This window comes from Oryctolagus cuniculus, chromosome 10, assembly GCF_964237555.1.
Source record: "Oryctolagus cuniculus chromosome 10, mOryCun1.1, whole genome shotgun sequence".
Classification (NCBI taxonomy): Eukaryota; Metazoa; Chordata; class Mammalia; order Lagomorpha; family Leporidae; genus Oryctolagus; species Oryctolagus cuniculus.
The window spans coordinates 63,270,897-63,284,403 of NC_091441.1; the positions used below are offsets into that span (position 1 = coordinate 63,270,897).

Here is a 13,507-nt window from a genome sequence, read left to right on the forward strand (position 1 = left end):
GAAATGCTTCCAACTTTTCCCCATTCAATAGAATGTTGGCCGTGGGTTTTTCATAAATTGCTTTTATTGTATTGAGGAATGTTCCTTCCATACCCTGTTTATTTAGAGTTCTCATCATGAAAGGGTGTTGTATTTTATCAAATGCTTTCTCTGTGTCTATTGAGGTAATCATATGGCTTTTCTTCTGCAGTCTGTTAATGTGGTGTATCACATTGATTGTTTTGTGCACTATGTTTATCAGGGATATTGGTCTGTAATTCTCTTTCAATGCTGCATCTTTTTCCGGCTTAGGAATTAAGGTGATGCTGGCTTCATTGAAAGAATTTGGGAGGATTCCCTCTTCTTCGATTGTTCTGAATAGTTTGAGAAGAATTGGAGTTAGTTCTTCTTTAAATGTCTGGTAGAATTCAGCAGTGAATCCATCTGGTCCTGGGCTTTTCTTTGTTGGGAGGGCCTTTATTACTGTTTCAATTTCTGTCTCAGTTATGGGTCTGTTTAGGTTTTCGATGTCTTCCTGGTTCAATTTAGGTAGGTTGCATGTGTCCAGGAATCTATCCATTTCTGATAGGTTTCCCTGTTTGCTGGCATACAAGTCCTTGTAGTAATTTCTGATGATTCTTTTTATTTCTGTGGTGTCTGTTGTTATGTTTCCTTTTTCATCTCTGATTTTATTGATTTGGATCTTTTCTCTTCTTTTTTTAGTTAGTTGGGCCAATGGGGTGTCAATTTTGTTTATTTTTTCAAAAAACCAGCTCCTTGTTTGGCTGATTTTTGGTAATTTTTTTGGATTCAATTCTCTTGATTTCTTCTCTGATTTTAATTATTTCTCTTCTCCTACTAGATTTGGGTCTGGTTTGCTGCAGATTTTCCAGATCCTAGAGATGAATTGAAAGCTCATCTATTTGGTGCCTTTCCAATTTCTTGATGTAGGCACCTATTGCTATAAACTTTCCCCTTAACACTGCTTTTGCTCTATCCCATAAGTTTTGGTATGTTGTGCTGTTATCCTCATTTACTTCCAGAAAATTTTTGATTTCTCTTTTAATTTTTTCTATGACCCATTGTTCATTCTGGGGCACGTTGTTCAAACTCCATGTGTTTGTGTATGCTCTAGGGATTCCTGCGTTGCTAATTTCCAACTTCATTCCTTTATGGTCTGAGAAGCTGCATGGTATGATTCTAATTCTTTTGAATTTTTTTTTTGTTGGAAATGTGAAACTTTGTAACCACTTTGTATAACAGTTTGTTTCTTAAAACTTATACATATACTTTCCATATAAATCAACCATTCCACTCCTTGGCATTTTTCCAATAGAAAAGAAAGCATATATTTATATAAAGACTTGTACACAGATGTTTATAACAGCTTTATTTGTAATATCAAAGTGTGGAAGAAATTCAAAATGTCCATCATCAAATGCATGAATGAACAGACCGTGGTATGTCCATACAGTGGAATACTATACTAATCAGCAATCAAAAACAATAAACTATTGATACACACAACAAAGATGACTCTCAGAATAGTTACGCTTGACTGAAAGAAACCAGACTGAAAACAGAGTATAGAAAGAATTATTTAATTTATATGAAATTATAGAAAATGCAAACTAATCTATAGTGATAGAAAGCAGTCCGTACTTGCCTGGAGTAGGGCAGAAGCTATGGGGAGGAGTGAGAGGAAGAGATTACAAATCAGCATGAAAACAGTTGGGGGTTGATGGACATGCTCATTATCTTAATCATGGGCATGGTTTTACTGACATATGCACTGTACTTTGGAAATTTATATTTACTAAATAAAAATTAAATAAAAAATTATCGTATTCTTTGCATATTTCCAGTGTATTATATGTTAATTATACTACAATAAAGCTTTTTGGTTTTTTTTTTAACTTTTATTTAATGAATATAAATTTCCAAAGTACAGAATATTGATTACAAAGACTTCTCCCCCAATAACGTCCCTCCAACCCGCAACCCTCCCCTTTCCCACTCCCTCTCCCCTTCCATTCACATCAAGATTCATTTTCGATTCTCTTTATATACAGAAGATCAGTTTAGCATACATTAAGTAAAGATTTCAACAGTTTGCTCCCACACAGAAACATAAAGTGAAAAATACTGTTTGAGTACTAGTTATACCATTAAATCTCAATGTACAGCACACTAAGGACAAAGATCCTTCATGAGGAGTAAATGCACAGTGACTCCTGTTGTTGACTTAACAAATTGACACTCTTGTTTATGGCCTCAGTAATCACCCTAGGCTCTTGTCATGAGCTGCCAAGGCTGTGGAAGCCCCCTGGGTTCACTGACTCTGATCATTTTTAGACAAGGTCATGGTCAAAGTGGAAGTTCTCTCCTCCCTTCAGAGAAAGGTACCTCCTTCTTTGATGACCCATTCTTTCCACTGGGATCTCACTCATGGAGATCTTTCATTTAGGTTTTTTTTTTCCCCCCAGAGTGTCTTGGCTTTCCATGCCTGAAATACTCTCATGGGCATTTCAGCCGGATCCACATGCCTTAAGGGCTGATTATGAGGCCAGAGTGCTATTTAGCACATCTGCCATTCTATGGGTTTGCTGTGTATCTCACTTCCCATGTTGGACCATTCTCTCCCTTTTTTATTCTATCAGCTAGTATTTGCAGACACTATTCTTGTTTATGTGATCCCTTTGGTTCTTAGTCCTATCATTACGATCAATTGTGAACAGAAATTGATCACTTGGACTAGTGAGATGGCATTGGTACATGCCACCTCAATGGGACTGAATTCGAATCCCCTGGTATATTTCTAACTCTACTGTTTGAGGTAAGTCAGCTTGAGCATGTCCCGAATTGCACATCTCTTGCCTCTCTTGTTCCCACTCTTATACTTAACAGCAATCACTTTTCAGTTGTTTCAGCACCTAAGAAGAATTGTGTATTGATTACAGTATTCAACCAAAAGTATTAAGTAGAACAAAGAAAAAAATACTAAGAAGGATAACATATTAAGCTGCTCATCAACAGTCAGGGTGAGGGCTGATCAAGTCACCATTTCTCATAGTGTTCATTTCACTTTAACAGGTTTCCTTTTTGGTGCTCAGTTAGCTGTCACCTATCAAGGAGAACAAGTGGTATTTGTCCCTTTGGGATTGGCTTATTTCACTCAAAATAATGTTTTCCAAATTCCTAACAGGGATCACTTTTCAGTTAAAATTTAAACACCTAAGAATAATTGTGTGTTAATTAGAGTTCAACCAATGGTACTAGAACAAAAAAATACGAAAATGGATAAGTATTACATTGTATATCAACTGTCAGGACAAGAGCTGATCAAGTCACTGTTTCTCATAGTGTCCATTTCACTTCAACAGGTTTCCCTTTTGGTGCTCAGTTAGTTGTCGCCAATCAGGGAGAACATATGATATTTGTCCCTTTGGGACTGGCTTAATTCACTCAGCATGATGTTTTCCAAATTCCTCCATCTTGTTGCAAATGACTGGGTTTCGTTTTTTTTGACTGCTGGATAGTATTCTATAGAGTACATGTCCCATAATTTCTTTATCCAGTCTACTGTTGATGGGCATTTGGGTTGGTTCCAGGTCTTAGCTATTGTGAATTGAGCTGCAATAAACATTAGGGTGCAGACTGCTTTTTTGTTTGCCAATTTAATTTCCTTTGGGCAAATTCCAAGGAGTGGGATGGCTGGGTTGAATGGTAGGGTTATCTTCAGGTTTCTGAGGAATCTCCAGACTGACTTGCATAGTGGCTTGACCAGTTTGCATTCCCACCAACAATGGGTTAGTGTCCCTTTTTCTCCACATCCTCTCTAGCATCTATTGTTGGTGGATTTTTGAATGTGAGCCATTCTAACTGGGGTGAGGTGGAACCTCACTGTGGTTTTGATTTGCATTTCCCTGATTGCTAGTGATCTTGAACATTTTTTCATGTGTCTGTTGGCCATTTGGATTTCCTCTTTTGAAAAATGTCTATTGAGGTCCTTGGCCCATCTCTTAAGTGGGTTGTTTTTTTTTGATGTTGTGGAGTTTCTTGATTTCTTTGTAGATTCTGGTTATCAACCCTTTCTCTGTTGCATAGTTTGCAAATATATTTTCCCATTCTGTTGGTTGTCTCTTCACTTTCCTGACTGTTTCTTTTGCAGTACAGAAACTTCTCAATTTGATGCAATCCCATATGTTAATTTTGGCTTTGACTGCCTGTGCTTCTGGGGTCTTTTCCAATAAGTCATTGCCGGTACCTATATCTTGCAGGGCTTTTCCAATGCTCTCTAATAAATTGATGGTGTCGGGTCATAGATTTAAGTCTTTAATCCATGTTGAGTGAATTTTTGTGTAGGGTGAAAGGTAGGGGTCTTGCTTCATGATTCTGCACGTGGAAATCCAATTTTCCCAGCACCATTTATTGAATAGACTGTCCTTACTCCAGGGATTGGTTTTGGACCCTTGATCAAATATAAGTTGGCTGTAGATGTTTGGATTGATTTCTGGTGTTTCTATTCTGTTCCATTGGTCCATCCATCTGTTTCTGTACCAGTACCATGCTGTTTTGATTACAACTGCCCTGTAGTATGTCCTGAAATCAGATTTCAGGACATACTAATTCTTTTGAATTTGCTGAGACTTGCTTTATGGCCTAGTATGTGGTCAATCCTAGAGAAGTTTCCATGTACTGCTGAGAAGAATATAAATGCAATTATGTGTAGGATGAAAAGTTCTGTAGATATCTGTTAGATCCATTTGGGCTATAGTGTCATTTAAATCTACTGTATCCTTGTTGATCTTCTGTCCTGTTGATCTGTCTATTTCTGAGAGTGGAGTATTGAAGTCCCCCAGTACTATTGTACTGGGGTCTAAGTCTCCCTTTAAGTCCCTTAACAAATCTTTTAAATAAACTGGTGCCCTGTAATTAGGTGCATATACATTGATAATCGTCATATCTTCGTGTTGAATTGATCCCTTAATCATTATATAGTGCCCCTCTTTGTCTCTCCTAACAGTTTTTGTGGTAAAGTTTATGTTGTCTGATATTAAGATGGCTATACCCGTTCTTTTTTCATTTTTGTTGGCATGGTATATCTTTTTCCAGCCTTTCACTTTCAGTCTGTATGCATCTCTGTTGGAAAGATGTGTTTCTTGTAAGCAGCAAATAGATGGGTTTTGTTCCTTAACCCAATCAGCCAATTGGTGTCTTTTAACTGGACAGCTCAAGCCATTAACATTCAATGCGACTATTGATAAGTAGTAACTTTGCCCTGCCATTTGCCAAATATATTTTCTAACATATGTTTTGAACTTCCTGTGATCTTTTGCTGTGAGATTTCCTTCCTTTACCTTCTTTCATATTGATGCCCATGTTTCTGTGTTTCTGTGTGTAACACATCTTTAAGCATCTTTTGCAGGGCTGGATCAGTGGTGACAAATTCTTTCAATTTCTGTTTGCTGTGAAAGGTCTTTATTTCACCTTTATTCACAAATGAGAGCTTTGCAGGATATAATATTCTGGGCTGGCAGTTGTTCTCTCTTAGTACCTGGGCTATATCTTGCCATTCCCTCCTAGCCTATAGGGTTTCTGATGAGAAGTCAGCTGTGAGTCTGATTGGAGATCCTCTGAGAGTAATCTGACCTTTCTCTCTTGCACATTTTAGGATCTTTTCTTTATGTTTTACTGCGGTGAGTTTAATTACAACATGTCGTGGTGAGGATCTCTTTTGGTCATGTTTATTAGAGGTTCTGTGAGCTTCCTGTACTAGGATGTCTCTGTCCTTCTCCAAACCTGGGAAATTTTCTGCTAGTATCTCACTAAAAAGGCATTCTAATCCTTTCTCCCTCTCCATGCCTTCAGGAACTCCTAGAACCCGAATGTTGGGTGTTTTTATAGTATCCTGTAGATTCCCCACAATATGTTTTAGATTTCTAATTTCCTCTTCTTTTCTTTGGTCTGACTGTATCCTTTCCTGTTCTCTGTCTTCTAAGTCCTATATTCTCTCTTCTGCTTCACCCATTCTGTTTTTTAGGCTCTCTAATGTGTTTGTCAATCGATCTATTGAATTCTTCATTTCATTATGATTTCTCGTCACTATCACAGTTTCATGTTCTACTAGTTGTTTCATTTCATTTTGATTCCTCCTTAATATTTCATTTTTGCGAGAGAGATTTTCTATCTCTTCCATTAAGGATTTCTGTAGTTCAAGAATTTGTTCTTGAGAACTTCTTAATGTTCTTATCAATTTTTTGAGATCTGCTTCTTGCATTTCTTCTATCTCATCATCTTCATAATCTTGAATTGGGGTGTCTATTTCATTTGGGGGCGTCATAGTGTCTTGCTTGTTCTTGTTACCTTGGTTTCTGCGTTTGTTGTTTGGCATATTGGAGATATTCTTTGGTTTCTTTGGTGTGGTTTTTTTTCTCGTTATACTGTGACTCTAGATTAAGTGGACTGCCTGCTTTTGATGGATCCTTAGAGGCTGTGATGGGTGTGGCCAGAGAGCTCTGTTTGGTTCTTCAGGGTTAAGGGTATGCCAAAGGTGACTCACCCAGACTGTTCTCTTGCTCGCTCGCTCTCTCACTCTCTTTTTTTTTTTTTTTGTTTTTGACCCAGTTGGGAAGTAATTCCACAGAGCTGAGTGGAATTGAGGGTAGTTGTATGAAATCTGGCCCCTGTGGGTATTCATCTGCTTACCCCTGGGACCACACACAGAGTTTATGCAGCCCTCAGTGTGGTCTCAAATTTCCTCGAAGTCTCTCACCTGGTTGCCCAGGTTACCCAGTTTGTGTACTCGGTGAGTTCTCTCGTCCCCCCCCCCCCCCCCCGATTTTCACAGTCTCAGTTCGTTAGCTCCACACTTTCACTAGGTCTTAACCTCCTGTTATTTCTCCCCACCAGAGTCAGGTTTTTCTGCTTGGCTAATGGCGGGCACCGCTTTACATATGTAAAATGGCACCTGCTCTTTGTCTTGCTCAGCTTTGTAAGGTGAGTGGAGAGAGAGGCTAATGTCCGTGCTGGTTCCCCTTATTTATTCGTTTTTTTTTCTCTCCTCCAGTCAGCCTGGTGAACTTTCCCCAGTGGGGCTTCAGGCCTCATTCCCTGTAGGCTCTTTCTGCCTTTCCCTGCCAATGTCTAGGGTTACCGGGGTTTTTGTCTCACCTCCCCTTCCAGTGCTGGCGCGCAGACTCTACGGCTCGGCTTCTGTGGCGGCTCGGCTCCTGCGGCTCGGTTTCCACGCGGTGGGCAACCTTGCTCTCCCGGTAGGTCCTCTGTGTCACATCCACTAGATCCGGAAGAGTTTCCTCTGAAATTTTTTCCTGAGCCTTTTCCTGAGGCTACAGTAACTCCACTTTTATTCAACTATCTTTTCCCAGACTATGGGTGCGCGCCCTCACTATTCTGCCATCTTGGCTCCGCCCCCTCAATAAAATGAATTTTTAAAATCATTGTATATCAAAGGACATTTTCAAAAATGTGAAAATGGAATGGAGGGAAAACATTGGTAAATCATCTACCTGATAAGAGTTTAATATCCAGAATGTATAAGAAATTCTTACAATAACAATAAAGAATAAATGTTTGTAATATTTAAATAATAAAACATGAATAACATGAATAAACATTTCCCCCAAGAAAATATACGAGTGACCAAATGCACGTGAAAAGATGTTCAACACAATTATTCAATAAAGAATTGGAAATCAAAGCTACAAAGAGATATCACCTTATATGCATGAGGATAGTTTTAATCAAGAATACAGAAGATCACAAAGATTGGCAATGATTTAAAAAATGGAACACTCACAGGCCATGTAAACACTCACACATTGCTGAGGGGAATGTAAAGTGGTGCAAGTAATCTAGAAAACAATCAGTTCCTCAAACTGTTAAGCATAGAATTAGCATATGACCCAGCAATTCCACTCCTACATATATTCTAAAGAGAAATGAAGATATATGTACACACATACAATTATAAATGAATACTTATAGAAATATTATTCATAATAGTCAAATAGTCCATCAACAGATTAATGGATCAACAAACTGTAGTCTATAGGTTCAACACAATGCTATTCAACCATGAAAAGGAACACACTACTGATAGATGCTACAACTTGGATGACCCTCAAAGTTTCTAAATGTCCCATGTTGTGGGACTCTTTTCACCTAATACTCAGAATCAGCAACTCTATAGAGTCAGAAAGCTGATTAGAGGTTACAGGAGTGGGAGCAGACATCTGATTTTCAAAGTTTATTTATTTATACATATTTATGGAGTACTATGTGATATTTCATGACATGTATACATTGTGTAATGTACAATCAAGGTAAACATATTTATCCTTTCAAGCATTTAACATTTCTTTATAGCAAAAATGTCCCAAATCCTTTCTTCTAGGTTTTTTTCTCTTTTAGGCGTTTTTAGTTATTTAATGAGATTCTCCTAAGAAATTCAGACCACCAATTTGTGAGGGTAAATTCCATTCGTTACAGCAAAAACAAATCGCAGGTAGCACTGGAAATGAGGAACAGTTGGCTTTTTGGCATTATTTGTGAATCCACAGCTTTCTGATTAATCTGGTGCTACTCTGTTATCTCATATTTCTCTTTCTCTGTGTTGAAGACTTCACTTTCCTGGTGTCTGGGCCTCCACAGGTTCTTCTTCTTGAAATAAGCATCCGTGAGATGCTCTGGGATTTTCACATTGCTGATGTTAATTTTCATGAAGGTGGCAATGACAAATTTTTGGTGTGTTCTATTCAGAGGAATCCAATTAAGGGAAAGAGGTCCAGTCACAAGCAGCAAACAACTGCTCAGTTGCTTCAGGAAAACCATGCTTTCGCTTCTGTGGTACCCAGTGAAGATGATGAGAATGGCCCAAGTGGCAATGCTGGCCCACAGTTTCCTCACTGCTGACTAAAGTGATTTTTGCCATGGTTCAACAGTTTTCTAGGGACATCTTCATTGGGATAGTATTGGGTCATTTTGTGAAGCATAAACATCCTGGTGCCACCATTCTTGTCACCATCAACTAGTTTTGTGACAGTAGCAAGAACCTTCTTCTTTTCAATCCTGGATTTGGGAGCCACATATTTCCTCTTGTACAGGACTTTCCTGGAATATATAGCTGACTGGGAGTAATCTGCCAATCCCTCTCACAAGGACAGGGCTTTGGCTGCAGTGGGGCTTCCTTTTCTTGGGCTTTTTATCCTTGAGGCTTTTTTTTTAACTCTGCCACTGGCATTATCTGCATTTTTGGCTGGAGATTTCTTAGTGTCTGGCTTTAGAGCTACAGCTTTTTTACCCATCACTTTGCAGGATGAGAAAGAGTCTAGGTATTTTAAAATAGGGAAATATTCAAGGAATTAACATTATCTACCTGAATACTATTGTGCAAAAGAACCCCAGAACTGGGCCGGCGCCGTGGCTCACTAGGCTAATCCTCCACCTAGCGGCGCCGGCACACCACGTTCTAGTCCCGGTTGGGGCGCCGGATTCTGTCCCGGTTGCCCATCTTCCAGGCCAGCTCTCTGCTGTGGCCAGGGAGTGCAGTGGAGGATGACCCAGGTGCTTGGGCCCTGCACCCCATGGGAGACCAGGAAAAGCACCTGGCTCCTGGCTCCTGCCATCGGATCAGTGCAGTGCGCCGGCCGCAGCACGCAGGCCGCGCTGGCCATTGGAGGGTGAACCAACGGCAAAGGAAGACCTTTCTCTCTGTCTCTCTCTCTCACTGTCCACTCTGCCTGTCAAAAAAAAAAAAAAAAAACCAGAATTTCTTATTCCTATTTAGCTACAACCTCATACCCACCAAAAATCCTTTCTTTCCTCTTCTCTTCCCCCTCACCCAGCCTATGTTAACAACCATTATATTTTTAACTTCTAGATCACCTGTTTTTTAGATTCCACATATGGATGAGATCATGTGATATTTCCATGTTTGGCTTACTTCACTTAACATTCATGGCCTCTAGTTCCATACATGTTGTTTCAAAAAACATCTGTGTTTGTGAATGACTGTTATTACACTGTGTACACACATATACAACATTTTCTTTATCTATTCATTAGTGGATGGACACAGCTTGTTTACATTTCCTGGCTATTGTGAATAGTACTGCAATAAACATGGGGATGTAGATGTCTCTTCAACAGAGGGATTTCATTTTCCTTGGATACATACCCACGAGTAGGATTGCTGGATCATATTGTAGTCTTATTTTCAAGTTTTTTGAGGAATCTCCATATTGTTTTCCACAATGGCTGTACTAATTTATACAAAGGGTCTCTTTTCTCCACATCTGCAGTAACACTTATTGTTTGTCCTTAAGATAATACCCAATCTCACTGGAGTGAAGTGATTTTTCCTTGTGTTTTTGATTTGCATTTCCCTTATGATTAGTGATACCGAACATTCTTTCATATAGCTTTGCATGTCTTCCTTTAGAAATGTGTTTAGATCTACTGCCCATTTTAATTGGATTATTAATTTTATTTTTTTGCTACTGAGTTGAGTTCTTTATATATTCTGGATATTAACCTTTTGCCATATGCATAGCTTGTACATCATCACTTTCACTATAGGTTGTCTCTTTACTGATTGTTTCCTTTGCTATATAAAAACCCTCTAGTTAGGGCATCTAATTTTTAATGTACTGCACACAACACCAAGAGACAAAAGTAGAAGATTTAACCACTGAGCCTCTCAGCAAAGTGTCATGAGAACAAGGTAGTGGCAGCAATGGAGGTATTATTCAGCTAGAGGTGTTTGGACAAGACAACACTCTGTCACCAGGCACACCAACTCAGGCAACACACTCTGAGATCAAACACTTCCCCTCATCTTACAGAATATTATTCTCAAGCTACCTGCAGCCAGTTTTACAGAAAAATACAATAAATGAATATGAATCTGCCTGCATATAAATATCAGAATTTGAGATGTATATATTTCTTTTTTTTAAAAAAGATTGATTTATTTGAAAGGCAGCATTACAGAAAGAGAAAAAGAGAGGGCACGTGAAGGAGAAAAAGATCTTTTATCCAATAGTTGATTCCCCAAATGTCCAGAACAGTGGAGCTACGCCAGGCCAAAGCCAGGAGACAGAAGCTTCAACTGGGTGTCCCACATGGGTGGCAAGTGCCCCATCTCCCGCTGCTTCCCCAGGAGTATTAGCAGGTAGCTGGGTCAAAAGTGGAGCAGCTGGAACTAGAACTGGCATCCATATGGGACACCAGCATTGCAGGCAGTGGCTTCCCACATTAGGCCACAAAATTGACCCTGAATTGATATCTATTTTCCAAAACATTTTTAGACTAAATAGATACTTTTGTATAGTTCACAATATGTTGGTTTTGTTTTTGTTTGGCTTTTTTATTGATTTTAATTCTTGATTTCTGGGTCACCAAATTTAGGAATTTCATAGATTTTTTTTAGTATTTTCCTATATTTAAGGGAAAAGAATTTTTATTTTAGAAAACTTTTATTTAATAAATATAATTTTCGAAAGTACAACTTTTGGATTATAGCAGTTTCCCCCCCCATAACCACCCTCCCACCCGCAAACCATCCCATCTCCTACTCCCTCCCCATCCCATTATTCATTAAGAGTCATTTTTAATTATCTTTATATACAGAAGATCAACTTAGTATATACTAAAGTAAAAATTTCAATAGATTGCACCCACACAGACATACAAAGTATAAAGTACTGTTTGAAGACAATTTTTACCATTAATTCTCATAGTACAACACAGTAAGGACAGAGATCCTACATGGGGAGTAAGTGTACAGTGACTCCTGTTGTTGATTTAACAACTGACACTCTTATTTATGATGTCAGTAATCACCTGAGGCTCTCGTCATGAGCTGCCAAGGCTATGGAAACCTCTTGAGTTTACAAATTCTGACCTTATTTAGACAAGGCCATAATCAAAGTGGAAATTCTCTCCTCCCTTCAGAGAAAGATACCTCCTTCTTTGATGGCCCGTTGAAAAGAAGATTTAGAAGTGGCAAAACTAAAGTCATTCAAATTAAAAACTAAAAATCTGATCCATCCAAAAATAGCATATCTGTGATACTATACTTCTTCCTGTACATTAGTTATAGAAAGAAAACAAAATTCTCCTTGGACATTTATTTTAAAATGCTTAGATTAGGTGTGAGTGTTTGGTGCAGTAGTTAAACTGCCACATAGGACACCTATATCACAGATTGCAGTGTTTGGATTTGAGTCTTTTATCTCTCCTTCAGATTCTAGCTTCCTGCTAATACACACCCTGGGAGGCAGCAGTGATGGCTCAAGTAACTGTGTCCCTGCCACCCATGTGGAGACCTGGATTGAATTCTGGGCTCCTAGATTTGTCCTGGCACTTCCTCTGCCTATTCTGGGCATCTGGGGAGTGACCCAGTTGATGAGGAGATTGCTCTTTGTATATTTTCATCCATCCATCTTTCTTTCTCTCTGTCTCTCTGTCTCTTTCTCCCTTTTTCCTTCCCTCCCTCCCAAATAAATTAAAAAGTGAATGAAAATTAAAAAAAAAAAACTAAGATTACACAGATACTGTCTAATTCACTTTTTAATTAAAAAGCAGGGGTTTGGTTGTGCATTTCTCTAAATGCTTATGCAATGAAGAGAAAAGTAAAGCCTAGAAAGCATCCTTATTGAAATATTTAGTTAAGTATTTTATTGGTTTGCTGAAAGAGGATTGGCAAATCTGGAGACTCATTGTGAAGTTAATTCTCACTTGCTAGATTTGTATAGTCATACATTTAGCAGTGAAGTTCAGTATATTTTATAGTATTATGGTCCAAAGAGTGAATTAAGTCATAACGGAGGTGTAAGATAAATTATACATTATTGGATACAGCTAGTTTAAATGGCGATCCATGACAATGACCCTTATTTGGAAGAATAAAGACCTTTAGCATATTTTACTTAATAGCTGACTAATGCATCTTCATAAACACTGTCTGTTTTCAAACGTGGAAGAACATGTAGTTTTCAGATGTTGGGCAGTCAACAGAATTCTGCACTGCATTTTTATCGTACATGATACATGATTTGCATACACGAAAACAAAAATGGACATTGCCACTCACAGAAATGACATCCAACAAAACGTGGCCAGTCCACTCACCTTGAGGTGCTATCAAAGTTCTCCCATTCTCCTGACACCAACCAACTGGCTGGACATAGGGACTATTCACATCACACCTGCAGAAATAGGACTGTACTTTAGATCACATACCACTCACTGCCAGAGAAAGAATCCAAAAATAGAAGGCATTCTGGATATCAAGAGATAATATGGAAAATAGTACTTCATAGCTAGAGAGAATAAGAAGTAATTTTTAGTATTGTATTTATAGATTGAGTAATCAAAATTTTCTTTTACATAACTCTCTTGAAATTTAAAAGTTAAAAAACCAAGGAGGGGTTGTTGACAAGTACCTAAATGGCTAGTGATTTCCTCAGAGTGTACATTTCATAAACTTCCTCTGCTAGCAGCA

At 38.5% G+C, this 13,507-nt stretch overlaps 1 protein-coding gene and 1 pseudogene across 15 annotated transcripts in view; both read right to left on the reverse strand.

Annotated features, from left to right (window-relative positions):
• Positions 1 to 13,507, reverse strand: part of L3MBTL4 (L3MBTL histone methyl-lysine binding protein 4) — a 555,652-nt gene that overhangs the window by 318,682 nt on the left and 223,463 nt on the right. For all 15 annotated transcript variants that reach the window (XR_007921517.2, XM_051851406.2, XM_051851407.2 and 12 more), the window contains one exon: positions 13,135 to 13,211. Coding sequence is in view for 14 of the 15 variants with exons in the window: in XM_051851406.2 (XP_051707366.2) it covers positions 13,135 to 13,211 (77 nt within the window). In the remaining variant the exon portion in view is untranslated. The remainder of the gene's footprint in view (positions 1 to 13,134; positions 13,212 to 13,507) is intronic.
• On the reverse strand, positions 7,290 to 13,128 carry LOC127492311 (large ribosomal subunit protein eL6-like; annotated as a pseudogene).